We start from the raw sequence: 18,192 nt of genomic DNA, 5'->3' as shown, positions 1-18,192 counted from the left end.
GGTTAGTATTTTTGCTTGTTTCTGGACAATGCAGATTATAGGAGATTTTCACTGTCTATATCCCTCCTGTTATTTGTCCTACATTTTAAACCCAGCAAGATTTTATTGTTACTGATACATAGTCATGATTCAATTAGATTCACCCCCATATATTACCTTTTGCTTTTTTTCAGTGCTCCATATTCTTTATTTCATTATATTTATATATGAGATTATTTTGCTTGGTCCTGAAAATTTCTTTTCAGTACTTTTTTACAAAGTTCTTCTGGCTATGAATTCTATCTCTCTTTCTCTTTCTTTCTTCTTTTTTTTATTCAAAAATAAGTTTTTTATCTTGAGTTTTGATAAAAAAGTTTGAGAGTTGTCTGTTTCATTCCCCAGCAGCGCCACCCCTGTCATGGAATGGTGCCCTTACGTAGTCTCTGGCTTTCATCATTTTTGTTAAAAAGCAACTCTTCAGTTAAACAAGGACTCCTTTGAAAACCATTCTTTTTTTTTTTTTTAAAGAGGCATGTATTTTCATTTATTTATTTGTTTGTTTGTTTGTTTGTTTATACAAGCACTGGGTACAGTCAGAAGCGCGGGAGGGTGAGAGAATTCACCAGAGCCAGAGCGGGGAGCAGAGCAGGCAGAAGGACCGAAGTACACTGCTGAGGGGAGCAGCGGGCGGCAGGAGAGGTCTGCGCGCCATGTGGGACCCTCCTCCGGTGGCCGGGGAGCAGCCGGGGTTCGAACCAGCACCGCAGATGCCCCGGGGAGCTTCGCAACCCAGCGCTCAACCGCTGCGCCACCGGGGAGGCCGTGAAAACCATTTTTTCACCAACTTCTTTGCAGTAGTTTCCTTTCAATTTATATTGCTTGACATCCATAGATTTTATTGAATTAACAACTTAATATCTTTCATCAGGTTAGAAAATTATTGGTCATCATGCTTTTTAATGTTACCTTTGCTCTATTCCCTATTATCTTTCTGTCTTCCTTCTTGGCCTCCAACACACATAAGAGCTATTTCCCAGATATTATGATTTTTAAATTTTCTTGCTATTCTCCTTGCTGCTCTATTCCAGATTTCATTCTTACAAATGACTATTCATCCATCCTTCGTTTCATTAATTTTTTCTACTGCTGTGTTCATTCTGCTGTTAAGAACAGGTAATACGTTCTCAATGTCAGGCCTATTATTTTCCTCTTCCAGCATTTGTATTTGACTTTTGGTTTTCATAGATTCCAATTTTGGAGTAAATTCTTTTATCTGTTTTTTTGCTAGAGTTATTTTAGAGGTCATGTTAGATAACTCTAAAAATTCAGTCACTAATAAGTTTGCTTTTATTATGGTTTCTCTCCTTTTGACTTTAACTAATTTGAATAACCTCCTGGAATATTTTGTGATTTTTAAATGAATACCAAAAAGTGTAATTATACCTTGGGTGAGAAAGAAGTATAAGGTGAAAATACCTCTCATTGTGTTTCTTATTTTCTTGGATCTTGAGCCTTCAAATAGTCTTGTTTGCTTTAGTTACTGCCAAGTGTCTTAAATTTGTATGGTTTGAAGTTTAATTCATTTGTATTTTCTTTTCCTGACAGCAAAGTTGGTCTTAAACAAACTCCCCTGCCTTACCTGAAATGAAATTTAGCCCCTTCTTTTTCTAATTATGTGGTATAAATTATCCTTATTATTTCAGGTTGTTTTCCATCTTGTATCCCTTCCTGAGATAATTTGATATTTGAATATGTTTGCTCATATAGTACAGTTTTATCTCATTTGATAAGAAGCACGGAGTAATGTTTAAAATTCACCCCTTGTTTTTACCTTAATACTTGCTTGATTTTAGATTTCTCCCATCTTTGCCTTCAATTTCTGTTTTGTAAAATTGTCATTACATAACCGTATTTATGTCTTTCATCATATACTTTCTATCAGGGTTTTCCTATAACTGTGCTTGACAATTGGAACTATTAAAGCTGTTAAATCTTAATTACTCCTTAATTTTACATTGAATTGAAAATTATTGCTCTCAGCCAACCTTATTCAGAGTTGCCAATATTGTGTTCTTCAAAATCCTTAATCTTATGGTCTTTAGTACATGCCACTTTCTTTAAACATATATCTCATCATTCCTTTGTGAACTTCTCATGTCACATATTCCAGGAAATTCAGCTTAGCTTAAATGATGAAGGCCATGTTGATTATTATTCCTTTTGAACAGAATGTTCAGCAAGTTCTGCCTTGGCAGTCAGACTAACTTCTGTACTCCTTAATTTAAAACACTTCTGGTGAATATATTGGATTGATAGTAATGTTTTCCACTATTCATAATTAGAATATTCATGTGTCAGTGAATGGTATGAACCCTGTCCTTCAGTCTTTTACAAATATATATCAAAATGTTATCTCAATGATGTGTGAAAACTTTATAATCTGGTATAATTTGTATGTATTTGTAGGAAGATAACAGTGTAAATCAGTGTTTTGTTCCTCAGAACCCAGCCTCTTCTTCCTGTCACATTGCATATGTTCTGGCTCATCTACTGAGCAGTCAGAAAAATTACTAGCTTATTAAAACTCAAATATAATAAATACAGTTCATCAATGAAGTACAACTATGAAAGAAATTAGTTCCTAATTGAAATAAAAGGAGAAAGAGACAATGCCAACTACATGTCATCTCTACTCCCCACAAATCAGCACATCTGTCATATCCTTTTTTTAAATTTAAAAAGGAATTGTTCAAGTTTTAAGTAACTGTTTAAAGTTGCACTGATAAGAAGTTATGCAGGATCCTTTTATGCAAACCAAGAGAAGGATTTCTCTGTTCTGCAGCTGGTATTATTGGTGTCATTTTACTTAACCCATTTTCCCAGTATCTTATCTTTAATTCTACAATCCTAAAGTCATAAAAAATAAACATTTAATTAAAAACTCATTTACAGTTAAAACCTGGACCAAATTGGTGGGTAGATATTTATAGTCTTTATTTGTAGCAGTATTAATGCTCATTGGTTTTATTGCAGAAATACTGTTTGAATATGTAGTTTGACCTCTAACCCTCTTGAAGTTGTGCTACCACCTTCTACACCATAATTAAAGGTTTGAATTCTGAAACATTTAAGCCCCAAGGACTTAAAGTAAGAAATTGTGCTTCTCTAGGATTTTTCAGTTAGTTTTGATAATTGTATTAAAAATAGTCCCCCTCTGTTATTCTGTAGAAGATTGCAAACAAATTTTAACATTTAACCCAACGGTATGCTCTATAATGTGTTGGTCAAGGGCTGTGTTACCTTATGGAAGTTAAAATAACAGAAATTATCAGATGTGGCAATCTCTAGTTTTAGCACTAAAGTAAGAAAATGAAGAATAGCAATTACATAAAATATTTACCAGAATCAACTTTAATATTTTGTGTCACTTAGTGTATATTCAGTAATCTTCAGAAATCTCTTCAAATGTAGGTACAAACATTAACCCATTTCATAAGTAAGGAACTAAAGTCTAGAGAAATGAGCAGTTTGCACATGGTCACAATACTAGGTCCAAACAAGGGCACAAATCCAAGTCTGTTCGTGTCTGTAGTCCATGGCTTTCACACCTCTGCTATAGTGCTGTAATGTATCCTATTCAATTAATCATTTAAGACATTTAATAAATCTGAAGTGCAATTTCATGATCACTTCATGATTATCTTTCTTTTGATTATCTACAGGAAAAGAATTGCTAATAGCACATTAACTTCCTGTTGTCAGCCAGCAAATATCTGGATCCCGCCCTTCTGCTGTCAAATAGCTTGTGCTCAAGACATACAAATGAATTTTAACATGTGCCTGCAAAAATGAATATAATTATGGTGGCATATCTCCTGGAAGTATATAATGAATTTCAAACCCACTGGATTATTAAAATTGTATACCTATACCTGTTGTTATCAATTATATTTGACTCCTTTCTTTAGTTTAATTCCAAATTATATAGGTAGATAAATTTATGTGGAATAACCACGCCACCAGTCTAAACCAAATAGTAGTAACAGCCTTGGCAACTTGAGCTTTTAATAGAATTTTTTATTTTCTTCTGATAACAGCTTAATAATTTCCTTCTAATAACATTATTGTTCACTAGACCCCAGAAACACAAAACCCAGGTTAAAAAAATTTAAACAGCTCTTTTTAAAATTCTTTCCTTAATATATATATATATATATATCTTCATAAACTACTCATTTTTCTTTCTGAAAATAGAACATCTCTTTTTACTTTTTTTAAAAAATAGCACACATTCACTATAGAAAATATGAACATTTAGGCAAAAAATAGAAAAAAGGAAATATGGATGGATAATCCACAAAATGTACCAAATGGGAAAACATTAACATCTGGGAGTAGTTCTGTTTTTCTTATTACATATAAATTAAAATGTTGGGGTGAACAAAATTAAGCTCATATTTTATATGCTAACATTTTTAAACTTAGTAATATTTAGATAGTATTCTCCCATGCTGCTAAATTTTGTTTCTCAGCCATGACTGTTCATTGGAATCACATGTGATGCTTTTTAAGCTCCTGGCGCCTGCTCCTTTATCCTGGACCCACTGCCTCTCTGGGCTGTGTAATTTTAAAATGTTCCAAAGATGATCCCTGTTCAGAGCGAGGGTTTAAATTATTTTCTATATACTTTATTGTGTTTTTATGCGCATTTTGTTATTTCTAATTTTTATTCCTATAAATGGAGCAAAGTTAAATATTAGTGTATACATCTTTGTAAAAATCTGAAATTGCCATATGTGTCTAAAAGGAAGGCCCTGCATTACGTTATCCCCTATTTTTCCAGAAGGAAAATTTTACAACAAACCTGAGCATACAATCTTGGAGGTAATTTAGCTTTTAGTGTTATGGTATTTTAATATATTAAATTGCAAACCAAATTCACAATCACATTTTATATAAAACACTGCACAAAGTTTAAAATATAATTTCCAGACCCTCATATTGTATTATTTTATTTAGCATCTTTACGTGCAACTTCAACATCTGAGTCCATGTCCTCACTAGAGCAGCTTTTAAAGCTACCCAGTGGAATTTTCTGAAACACAGTCTCATCTTGCCTTCTTTGCTCACGATAAGCCACTGTTTAAATCAGTGAAGAGGTTGCCTCTCCCCTAATTATGCATTTGTGTGACCTTGAGATTGTAAGTATCTTTGCCATATTCCTGACAGAATGACTTTTGAGTACTTCTTTACTGTGACAACCCTTGAAATTGTGACATCAGTCATTTGCAGGAATTATGACTAAATCTGCGTTAACTTTCCAAGTTAACTTTTCCTCACTGTTTAAAAAACATAGTATCTTTGGTGATTTCTGAAAATATAGCCAGTATTAATTGAGGATGTCATTTCCAATTTTTTTTTTCAAAATAGAATAGTTAGCTATAAATTTTAAAGGGACCCTGACTATAAGGTCACTTACTCTCTGCATACTGTAAGGAAAGGGGCATGACAGTATCCAATCTGTTTTAAAATATTATTGGGGGTCTCCCTGGTGGTGCAGCGGGTTGAGCTCAGTGCTGTGAAGCTGTCCACAGTTTCTGCGCGCAGGTTCAATTCGCTGCCCGCCGGGAAGATACCCACATGGCACGGCAGACCTCTGCTGTCTCGCCCGCTGCTCCCCTCAGCAGTGTTTTCTATCTGTCTGCCTGTTCTGCTCCCTGCTCTGTCTCTGGTGAATCCTCTCACCCTCCTATGCCTCTGGTCTGTACCCCAGTTCTTGTATAAATAAAATATTAAAAATCTTTTAAAAATGTTATTATTGGTTTTTAGATACTTCATGTCTCTTAAGCTTTCCTGAAAGTGTGTGTCCATATGCACTGCTATCCTGAGCAAAATAAAGTGTTAGTTCAACTACATTCTTGCTAGCATTATTATTATTATTTTTAAATCCTTATTTCTTATACATCTATGTCCTAGACAAGAGGAGTGCTGAGCTGAGATTTCAGTCCCTATCATGCTGTTTCACCTGAACTCTTATCAGACTGGCAAGTAAATCTCTTTCAGTCACATCAGTGTCTTCCTTTCTGCCTCCCTGTTCTGTCCTTTGGCATCCCCCAACTTCCATCCTTTTCAACCCTGAGACTCCATCCACCCCTACTCTCCTGTCTTGATGGGTAAGATCAATAAATTGATTTGTATATTTCATTCTCACATAAACATACTAACTAGGTAGACCTGTATGTGTCTCGTATCAGTGGCAGTTAAAAAAAATGGTACCATTAAAAAACTAAACCTCAAGACAGTTTTTCCCTTTGGATCTGCAGGCCTGCATCTATCCCCATTTATCACCAAGTCCTAAGTCAAGTGCTGCCTTGCATGAGGCTCTTTTACTGACTTTTGTGTTGCGCTGAAATGGAATGAAATCCATCGCTTCTGAGAAATTTTCAGGGCACTTGAACATGTCTGCTTTTCCACTTGTGATCCTTCTCCACTGCAACTGCATCCAATTCCAGAGATATGTGGGGAAAGATTTCTCTCCTCTGTGCCATGTGATTCTTGTTTTGGCCTGCTTCTTGATCTCTCTTTGCTATGAAAAGAGAAGCATATAGAGACTTTTCTTGGCTACTTGCTTGCTTTTAATTATCCAAAAAGTAAAATCCACATTTTGTAAATATGCCTCCCTTTACATAAAAAAGATTACACTTTTGCCTTATGTGTTTACAGTGTGTTAGGGTTTCCAAATGTATCATTTGGCTGTTACACCCACTCTGGGGTCAAGTTTTCTTTTCTCTGAAATTTGATATAATGCACTACTATGCGATCTTGTTATAAAAATAACAGTTTATGGTGAGCATTTTGTGAAATCAAAAGCAGGGTCCATCTGGTAGCAGAGATGATTAATCTGCTTTAGAATGATAAACATTATTGCATATTTTTAAATATGTAACTTGCATATTTTTAAATATGTCCCTCAGTCCTGGCCAAGGGTGAAGACTCAAATAAACCTTTGTCCCTAAATGTCTACAGGATGTTTTCCTCATAAGTATAGTGAAACTTTAATTAATGTTTTAAGTGAATAACTGAATAATAACACTATATTTTTCAAACAAAAAAATTCTAATTAAGCAGTAGAAAATCTTATAACAATGGCCTTTTTGAAAAATTTACAAATGTTCTTGTAATAGTTTTGAATTGGTTAATATTGCAAAGAATCATAGACAGAATAATAGGCCATGTAAGGTCTCACCAACAGCATTAATATTAAATTCAGTTTAACTTTCTAAGGTAATTAGTGAGCTTTATCTTTAAATTACAGATTTAGACCTGCAGAAGGATTTGACTGATTGCACCTAAGAATTCCATTCATCCCCACCCAGCCCTGCCTAGTTTCCTCTTACATTAGTGTAGTCCATTCATTACACTTCATGATTTAATGAACCTATATCAAGGCATTGTTAAGTATAGTCCATAGTTTACATTAAGTTTCACTTTTTGTTTTGTACAATTCTGTAGGGTTTTGACAAATGGAAAGTGATGTGTGGGTCTACAATTGCAGTAATATCCAGAAGAGTTTATAGCCCTAAAAATCCCCTGGGGTAACAATACTCATCTCTCCCCTTCTTTCATTCAGTGTAATCACCAATAATTTTTACTGTCTGTATCGTTTTGGCATATCTAATGATCATACAGTTAGATAAGTTCTCTGAATGTTTTGTGAGATTTGGTTGGACAGCAATTGGAACAAAAAGCAACAAAACTTCAACATTTACCCCTTTGGATATCTGCATCCTGACACTATTTATGACATTTGATCAGAGAAGTAAGGTTTAAATATTTAATATCTTTATCACAATATTCCCGTCGAATGGATGTGATATTCACAAAGTAATGAGACAAAATATTTCTTTGCTAAATACTTGCATATTTACATAGAACATATAACACATTGTGGTCATGTCCAGACATGTGTGTTATTCTTCATTTCCTAGGAATGTATAAACAGAATTCCCTCCATCCCCAGCACTCTGAAAGAAAATCCTCACCTTATATTACTCCAGCTTCCCATCACATACTTGCCTAACCAGAGGTTCAGGTTTGCTGTCAACTATTAGAATAGATTCTGATTGCTTTGGGTAAATATTATGATTCCTAACAATCCGGAGAGATAAGTTGATCGGGGAAAAATACAGAGGAAATATGGAAAATTTAGGATAAATTTCAATGTGTGTGTTTAGTTCAAATGTGACTGCATAAAAATATAAATGTAAAACACAAAGAATCCATTATGTTATGCATATGTTCTGAATTTTCTTAAGGAATCATTTATTTCTCAAATATTTGAGATGTGATATAAAACAGTTGAATTTAATATTTATTCATTTTTCCCTTATATGCAGTAGATAACTCTTTCAAAACCTTTGAAACCAAGTTCCCGATTGTTACTGTAGGATATTTCTACTTTTTCCCTTTTGTTCTATCATCTGTACTTTCAGAAGGACTTTGTGTCCTCTTGCTATATTTTGCTTTAGTTTTAATTTTCTTCACTTTTATAAATTGACCAATTTATGGCTTTTGTATTTATTTCACAGTGTGCCCTTGAGCATATAGAGTAAAAAGGAAAAATCCCTGAGCTGAAAGCAAGGTCAATGATGACCATCCAGACTCATGCAGAGAAATCTTAAAAAATAGTAGGTGTTGTAGCTTAGAAAAATACAATGATAGGGAGGAAAGTGAGATACATGTTCTGTTCACAGTGGATTTTTCAATGGCTTTTAAACTTAGAGCATAAGAGTGGTCAGAGTTAAAGTTAGATTGTTTTTAAACATGGTGGTGATATCATTAAAATTTCTTTTACTGATGAGGTAAACCAAGGTATGAAAACTAAGACATGTTCTAGTGAGAATTGCATGTGAAAAAGGAATTGAACTCCTTAATTAAAAGGCACTTGCATTTGAAGTAATGCAGTATTATTTTGAAGCTCATATGATTACAGGATATGGTATCATAGATTTAGTTTAATTCTTTTTTCACACAAAGTGCACAGTAAGTTTCTTTAAGCAGCTTCCATTAGAAGTACATGTTCAGTGACAGTGAAACTTATGTAAACTAATTTTCTACTGAGACACAAGACAAATAACATACATTTTTTGTATATAATTGTCATAATTGGTATAAAGTGATCTATGTGTCAAAATAGATTATTTATATTGTTGAATTAAGAAATCAGACCCATCAATTAAAATATAGTCCATAACTGCTACAAGGTCATACAGTAAGCCACTCAAGTTAAATTACAGAGAAAAGTTAATGTCAACTATCTAAAATATTTTAAGATAAAATATGTTTGCTTAAAATAATAAAGTCAAAATGTTTGCACAGTCTGAAGAGAACTATGGTAGAGGAATTCATGTTATTATTCCATAAATTTCAAATATTAATTTGGAATTAATAGTACTTTTTTTAGATGGATAAAATCAGACCTAGAGAATTTTAATTATAATGTCAAGATTTTACAGTTAATCAGTGACAACGTAGTTCATGAATTCAAGCCTTTTGTATCCAAATCAAGTTTTTCTTTCTCTGATAACCACAATAGGCTATAAAGTAAAGAACTTATTATGAGCTACCAGGGTATAATATTATGTCAAAACTGTAAACAGATGAATAATATAATGTGGATATTGCCCTCTTTATATGGTGAGATATTACTTGAACAAACTGCATTTCAGCTACTACATACAGAAAAAGAAACCAGCATTGCCTCTGTGATGTTTATGCTTGTAAATTAATGCAGAGTATGTCCAAGGATTCAAATAAGACATGTCTTTGGTCCAAAGGTTTGATTTATCCTTCCTTTTTTTTTTTGTGATCACTTATCACTTTCTGTATTTTGTTTTGAACTCATGCAAAATCTATCAATATATATTTCTGAAGTGTCTGCAAGCTCTTAATATTTGGTCTTCATAGCTTTCTGATATATACAGCAGAATTATAAGAGAAGTAGGCATTTTCTATTGTAAAACTGTACAAGGAGGTTTCTGTTCATAATTTAGAGAAATTAATTTGAAAATCTCAGTAAAACTTGATGCCTCAGAATCCATCTCCTTAAAAAATGGCTTCCATATTGACTAATTCCCATATTGTCATAATGTTCAATGAAATGTTTCTGCAGTGATAAAAAACTGTAAGAATCTTGTTCTAAGTGGATAGTAAGGAGGAGAAAAATATGTGGTAGAAATAATCACTATTTCCAAAATTAGATTGTTGACTATATCTAATTATCTAATACAGCAAAAAGAGAAAAACTAATCAACTGTATTTGATGTTAAGCAGTGTTTTATCATATATACTTAATGACTTTTCTGTCATTTTACTGACAAAGATATTGTTATATTTGAAAAGGAAAATAGACTCAACAAAGAATTTTTAATATGGGTATAACATCCTATTAAGAATCATCTAATAAGGACCATCTAATATTGTTCTACAAAGAAATTAAATGAAAATGCTAGGAACAAATTGAAATAATGCTCTAGTTGGAGCAGATAATGCTAATAGCTTTTTATAAAAGTAGTTAAGATTATGGTGCTTGGTTTTTTTCTTTTGCTTCCTAATGTCTAAGAAGGTTAAAAAAAACTTCTCAATTTTAGCACAAAAATCTAACATGCAGTAGATATTTTGGATAATTCATATTTTATATTGTCAAATTCATGTCTTTTTGTGGGTAAGTAACCATGTTAGCTTAGAACAAGACAACAGTAAAACATCAACCCATTTTCCTTTTTAGTTAATCTGGTACCATTGTTGACTTACTTCCTTTCTTTTCTCATTGTTGCTGAATAAAATGCTTTGCACTACTGCCTGTTGTATGCTTTGAATGGAGCTATAATTTATATTCTATAAAGAAGGGTTTTAAGGCAACATATTTTGTTCCTTTAACTGTATGTTCAAGTTTAGAGTAATAGCAATGCAAAATCTTTTATTAAACAAAGAATGAAACGAGCCAATTTAATATAATTTTAGGCATTGTTGTTCTGATACCATAATAAAGCTGAAAAAAGTTGTTGGTCTTGATGAAACAGAACACTGTCTATGTTAACCTAGTCAAATTTGATATAACCAAAATCTGTTGTAATCTAATTCTTTCTGGTAAGGCTAGACTGATACATGCTAATGGAATTCATGGGCCATTTAGGGCTTTGGAAGAAGGCATTCTATAAATATTTGTTGAATTTAAGAGTAACTAAGTATAAGAATGAATTATATTCATGTGCAGTAATAACACTTTAGTCTGAGTAGAATCTTAGAATCTTTCTAATAATAATAACTATCATTATACATTTTTTCATTAAAACATAAAAGGGGGCCTCCCCGGTGTCATAGCAGTTTATCACTGGGCTGCGAAGCTGCCCACAGCCTCTGCAGCGCTGATTCGATCCCCAGCCGCCAGCAAGGGTCCCATATGGCACGCAGACCTCTTCTTTGGCGCCTGCTGCACCCCTCAGCACTATACTTCGTCAGTCTGCCTGTTCTGCTCCCCGCTCTGGCTCTGGTGAATTCTCTCACCCGCATGCACTTCTGACTGTACCCAGTGCTTGTATAAATAAATAAATAAACCTTTAAAAAAAAATGAAATGAATTTAAAACATAAAAGGATGAAGGGGACCTTGGGTAAAATTTTTATTTTTATCTTAAACAAAACAGTCATAGATAATTTAAATTTCCCCAACAGGTTTTCCTAAAATAATAACTCAAATTATCTGATATGGTAATTCTATTCATGGGGATAAAATGTTATCACTAAGAGTTAAGTTATAGTGCAATTGTTAGAAAGGATTTGTACTGAATAATTTAGTAACCAGGTGTGGGAGGTTGGAGAACTTTATGTTCTCTTTAATGCTCATAATGAGAATTGTGTGGTAGCTCTTGCAGCCACAGATAGGGAGCAGATAGGAAAGTTGAAATGTCACAGTGAGTTTCCCCAGTTATTTATTGTAAACCAGGTGATCTGATTATAATAGTGTTTAATAAGGATGACAATCATGAAATTCTCAAATTTTAGAGCTGGCAAAGTGTATTTTAAGTTATCCAAAAGTCCCATTGGCCTGTAACTGGGAATATCGAGACTCCTAAATGTGGTAATGAGTCAAACCAACAAAATAAATGTTTTTAATTAAATAGGTTGTTTTATATAGTTTTAAGTAAATAATACTTTGCAATCTGAATTTGTCTTTTAGAGGGTTTTGTAAAATAACCCATAAGCATTTTTAGATGTTTATGGCCTTTTTTCTCCACCATACATAAAGCACATATTTCATTGGTTTTTAGCAATATATGTCTGTCTTTCCTAGGAGGATGTAAACGTCTCTCTGGCAATGTTCTTGTCTTAATTTCTTTTATACTTTTGCACTGTTAATGTTAATCCTGATAACTGTAGCAGAGCCATCCTTCAAATATTTGGAAAATGTATTAAGGCCCCATAGCAATACGAGAAAAACAAGCATTCAACTAATAAATCAAGCATCTTTTAAAATATGTTATTAACACAGATCAATGTGTTCCATTTTTCTCCCTACAGTCTCCAAACGTCCACAACTACCCCGATATGGAAGCTGTTCCCCTGTTGTTAAATAATGTGAAAGGGGAGCCCCCAGAGGACTCGTTATCTGTAGATCACTTCCAAACACAAACTGAGCCAGTGGACTTGTCAATCAACAAAGCCAGGACATCTCCCACCGCCGTTTCATCCTCCCCAGTTTCCATGACAGCGTCTGCCTCCTCACCTTCTTCAACTTCAACATCTTCATCGTCTTCTAGTCGTCCAGCCTCATCCCCAACTGTTATAACATCGGTTTCTTCAGCATCATCTTCGTCAACAGTATTAACTCCAGGGCCCCTTGTTGCTTCTGCATCTGGTGTGGGAGGCCAGCAATTTTTGCACATTATCCACCCTGTACCGCCTTCAAGTCCCATGAATTTACAGTCTAACAAACTGAGTCATGTTCACCGCATCCCTGTGGTGGTACAGTCGGTGCCTGTTGTCTACACAGCTGTGCGGTCACCCGGAAATGTGAACAACACTATTGTAGTGCCGCTTCTGGAGGATGGGAGAAGCCATGGCAAAGGTAAGAGAGACAAGTGAAGCCTTGATTTATTGCAACCCTACAGGTAACTTCACTGGGTGTGCAGACCCTCAGCAGTATACAAAAATACTCCATCCAAAGAGATCCTATGCAGAGCACAGAGACATTGGCTGATCAACCACTGAGTAGTTCACAGTTTAGTAAGAACTACCTTATATTTATATTGGTATATTCTTCAGTATTTTTTACTCTCTTGATATATTGTGATGTATTATGTCATTTAATGTCAGAATTCAGTTATCTAAATTTGCGTAATTATGCTTACCTCCATAAGTTCAATGAGGACACTCTGTAGTTAGTGTAACTGCTTATGCAATATAAATGCATAAATCCCTCATAAAAATTAACCATTATGACATTTTTAAAAGTGAATCAGGATGTTTATTCTGTTGTTTGTTCAGACTGGAGCTTATTTGGATGACAGTCATATAAAAATGCCATGAAGTTGCAGGACTTGGATTCTGATCATTCACTTTTGTCAGTTAAGTTGCCATTAACATAATTTTGAAGTTAGGCATTTGGCTGCAAAATATATGTAGTTCATCTTCGTAGAAGACTAAGTACTATCATTTTAAGTAACAGTTATTCTTGTAAACCTTTTTAGGGTTTACAAGAGGGGAAGATATTTTGTTACATGACTATATGTAATAATATCTAGTTACTTAACTACATATGATAGTTATAAAGCTGATTTTGAAGTTATTTTTCGATTTCTATATTCTTATTTTTTCCCATTGTTTACTAGAAGGAATCTTATTAGCTTCATGCTGTTGATTTTGTTTTCTCCTTCTCATGCATCTAAAAATTTAACTACCCTTCCACACAAATGTGCAATGCCTAAATAATCAGCTCCTTCTTTTAATCTGAATACATATGTATGTCTTTTATCTTCAAAGTCTAGAAACAGTGATGAATTAAGACTTATGGTATATTGCTTCGATATAATCTTACTTTATCAAATAATTAAATGCCATCTATGAACACATAAAACACTGCCTTCTCACAAAATGCTAGTAAAACATGGTTGTTTTAGTCCCTATAGGAGATAGGGATTCAATACACAGAATCAACATTTGGTTGTGAACTTAGAGAAATATTTGCAAACAAATACTAAAAATTTGTGCATTCACCTTTGACAAGTTACTATTGTATCTGCAGTAAATTTTTTCATAACACATGAAGTAAATTTCATCTTCCCAGTTTTACCAAGTGAAAAATGTCATGATTCACAGTGTACTGCAAATGGAGGAAGACTTGTGCTTACCAGATAACCAGACAAAGTCTGGGAACTAGCCCCACCATCTTCGTCATGAAAAATTAGAAGAAAAAGGAGAATCAGGAAGCCCTTAGTTGGATTTTACCTTAACTGAACCCTCTTTGATATTAATAATACTTAGGAGGAAAAATGAGCTAATTCATTTGAATAATACTGAAGATCACATTAGGTATCTTCTTTTCTAATTTATAGTTGTGTTAATAAATTTTCTAAGAATTATGTATTAATAGCAAAAATATAACCTCATATTTTACATTATATGTATACACACATATATATATGTGTACACTAGAATCCAATCTTTTTTTGTGATTACTACTTATAGGAAATGCTACTTTACTATAAAGTTGATTGGTTAAGATTTTAATGCTGTTCCTGATTTGTTTCCTTATAATTTGGAATTATTAATTTAGGAAACAAGAAATATCTCCTTTTTGCCATTATCATTTTATGGGTGAGCTTATTTTTAATTAAAGTATGTAGCTTAAACTTTACATTGTCAAAATTGAATTTTCTGGGAACTATGTCTTTGCAGGAGAAGTTTGTTAAAACTCAGGCAGTCATTTGTTCTCTGCATGAATATTTTTGTTAGTTTCATGTGATGTTTTTCACACAGTAGTTTTCTTGTATCAAGAATAGGAAGTTATGTAGTCGTAAACCAGTAAACTGTGAGATAGACATTGAAAGCATGAGATTCGGGATCAAAAATGTATGAACTAAAATCCTAGTTCTCTCACTTACTTCTTTGGACTTGGGGAAGTTATTTCATCGCACTAATCTTCATTTTTTCAAAGAATAAAATGGGTATAATAACATCTATACTTGAAGATTATTGGTAAGATTGCATAAGAGCTTATGGGTAAATATCTAGCAATCATCAACTCAGTATTTCTTACAATTATTTATTTTTATTATATCTTGCCAAAATACCTAATACAATAATGTTCCAGAAATTTTTTTTTTGTCTTATGAAAGTTGAGCCTGGAAACAGAACCTATTTAATCTAAAAAATGAAAAACTGCCCAAGAATTTGATGTGGAAGTTCTTCTCCAAATTGTTACTACACATAACATCTGAAGAAGTATGAACTTGTACTTCTGAATCATAGATAGTATTGTAAACCAGTGTTACCTGAAAAAAAAAATACATCTATAAATAAAGTTGTTATTGTAACAACTTATAAAGCATGAGAGGTTGGTATAAAAAATTGTCTGGAAACAGCCCGTATTTTCTATTTTTATTAGTTTGTATTAAGTTTTTACAATCACCATATTCTACAAATATTGCTATAGCATTTTATAAGTTACTTTATTATTTAATTGATTACTTAGATGATGGTAAAAGTGTCTAGTGGAGGAGGACTGCCTACCTTATTGGATGAATAAAGGAAAGGGTATTTTAGTAATTCCTCAAGTCTTTATTTTTGCACGTATGTGGCTGGGCACTGAGCCAGCAGTAAAATGGCTGAGGGATAAAGGGTGTCTCTATTCCATTTCCACCTAGGACTTGTATGTCTGAGCAAGAAGAAATATGATAGAGAAGTTGAAATTTCAAAATGCTAATAATAAAAATACAAAACTAACTCATAAATGTAAATGATTGCACTAGCTAGTGACTTTTAAAGTTGGTATAACATCTGGTCTCTAGTAGAGGAATAGATTACCTCATATGTCACATTACACAAAAGATTGTGACTGTCCACATTCATGTCTAAGGTAGCTTATTATGTGAAGTGAGTCATTTGCCCATTCAAGTATTTGTTGAACATCTATCATATATCAGGCATTTTATGGTCACCAGGGATCCAATGTGAAACAAGACAGCTGCTGTTTCTATCTCAGAATACTTATAACTACTGGGAGATAATGACATGAAATAAAAAGATCACACAATTAACTGATAATTGTGAACAGAGTTGGATTAAAACATAGACAAGCCATGGATTTGCCCAGGGGAGAGGCTTTAATTATAATAGCAGAGAATGAAGTAATTGACAAAAGTAATTTCATGGAGGGTGTTATACATGGTTGGAAGAGATGTTTTACTAAGATGTTCAGAAGGATGGTTAGGATTTGGGCATGTGGTTGGATGAAAGTTCCATGTGAGCATGCTTCACTGACACACAGTGATGGGAAAATGCTTTCTAATTTAATGAGGATAGAACTTCAGCCAAGTCTTTATAAACCTTTGGTCTAAAGGAATGGCAAGTTGTTAGTTAGGACACTGAATTTCAGTCCAGCCTTGAATTAATATTTTTACCTAGAGTTGTGGAAGGGGGGATTTCAAAGGTCTCTCAGAAAAAGACATTTTCCTATTACACCAAAAGGACACAGTGAGAGTTTGACCCCCAAAGTGGTGGTGCTGAGTGGGAGTGCTTTCTATGTCGCCGGAATAGCCAGTGGACTGGCCTGGCCTTTTTGATATTGTTGAACCTGAGACATATTATTTATGCATAGGACCTGAAAGAGATTATTTGCCCTCCTAAAAAAATTTCAGTCCAGCCTATGGAAGTTTTTGGTAGATTTTCAGGAGTTTGTCTTTTGCATTTTTTAACGGTTATTTAGTGGCACAAAAGCATAAAAGGTCATAACAGATGACAAGCAAAGTTGTTCCTGGTTCATTAGCCCTTCAATGCAAGAATGGGGATGCTTAGGAGTCTCCTACCTTCCTTCTGCTGTGCTAGTGAGGTAAGAGAGTTAATGTTAAGGAGATTGCAAGGAGAGGGTGTTTTAAAAAGGTCATCGTCAGTTGAATCAAATGCTGCCATGTAGGCAAATAAAAGGAAGACTGACTGTTGTGCATTTGATGAGAGTTTCTTGGTGACACTGCCAAGTCTTATGGCATTGGAGAGGTGTAGGGAAAGGACTGGGTGCAGTTTATATTCAAATGGAAGGTGAAGAAAGGTAGTCTACACAACTCCTTTTACAGTAGTTTTACTGCAAAGTAAAGTAGAGAAATGAAATGATAGCTTGAGATGCATTTAGGTTCTCAAAGGAGAGATTTTATTAACAGAGGGTGTTAGTATAGCTTATTTGTATGCTGTTAAGAGAAATTCAGTAGAGAATTGAAAATGGATAATTCTGGAAAGGGAAAAATTATAGAAGCAAAGTCCTTAATTGCATTGCTTGTTCTTTTACTGTGAAAGTAACCTACATCTTGCAGTAATTACTCTGAATTCTAAAGTCACTTTTTTAGATGGGCGTTTTTAGGAAAAAAGATAAAGTAGAAAATGAAAGGAAATGCACAAACAGAAGATAATCTTGGATTGACAAGGAAAAGCAGATAAGTAAAAGTTAAGTAAACCTTGGATAACTGAGAATTATAAAAGTGATACTTGGGTTAATACAAATGTAAGACCAGACATTTCTCATTCATCACCAAATGGAATATATAGAATAATTCAAAACAATACATAAACTCAAAATAATTTGCACTTGTAATTTAAGACATATTTTAATCTCTGAGTATTGAGATTATATTTTAGAAAATTCAGAATACATAAAACACAATCCCATAACCAGCCTGGGAAAATACAAATAAAGAACTAAAATAAATAGGCTTATCTCCTCCCTCCCATACCTAAACTGGTCCTTTTCCATGTAGCTAGAGGAACAGATTTATCACCTTGATGCCCAGGAAGGAGGCTCAAACCTGGTGGCAATCAGGTTTTCTTCCTTAACCACTGCCCCACTTATTTTTAGCTTATGTACATGGTCTGTTATTTCTTTTCCATGCCCCATTATTGCCCTCTTCCTAGTCACCCATAACCCAGCAAATAGCTCTGTGACTGTCATG

General features: G+C 33.8%; 1 protein-coding gene across 2 annotated transcripts in view; it reads left to right on the top strand.

Moving 5' to 3' along the window:
- KLF12 (KLF transcription factor 12) overlaps nucleotides 1-18,192 on the top strand; it is a gene marked incomplete at both ends in the record, with an annotated part of 279,428 nt that overhangs the window by 133,036 nt on the left and 128,200 nt on the right. For both annotated transcript variants that reach the window (XM_084235699.1, XM_084235698.1), the window contains one exon: nucleotides 12,557-13,103. In XM_084235699.1, the coding sequence (XP_084091825.1) occupies nucleotides 12,557-13,103 (547 nt within the window). The remainder of the gene's footprint in view (nucleotides 1-12,556; nucleotides 13,104-18,192) is intronic.

The sequence above is a fragment of the Talpa europaea genome (genome assembly GCF_964194135.1).
Source record: "Talpa europaea genome assembly, chromosome: 6".
In the NCBI taxonomy this organism is placed as follows: domain Eukaryota; kingdom Metazoa; phylum Chordata; class Mammalia; order Eulipotyphla; family Talpidae; genus Talpa; species Talpa europaea.
This window is presented reverse-complemented; position numbering and strand designations above follow the sequence as displayed.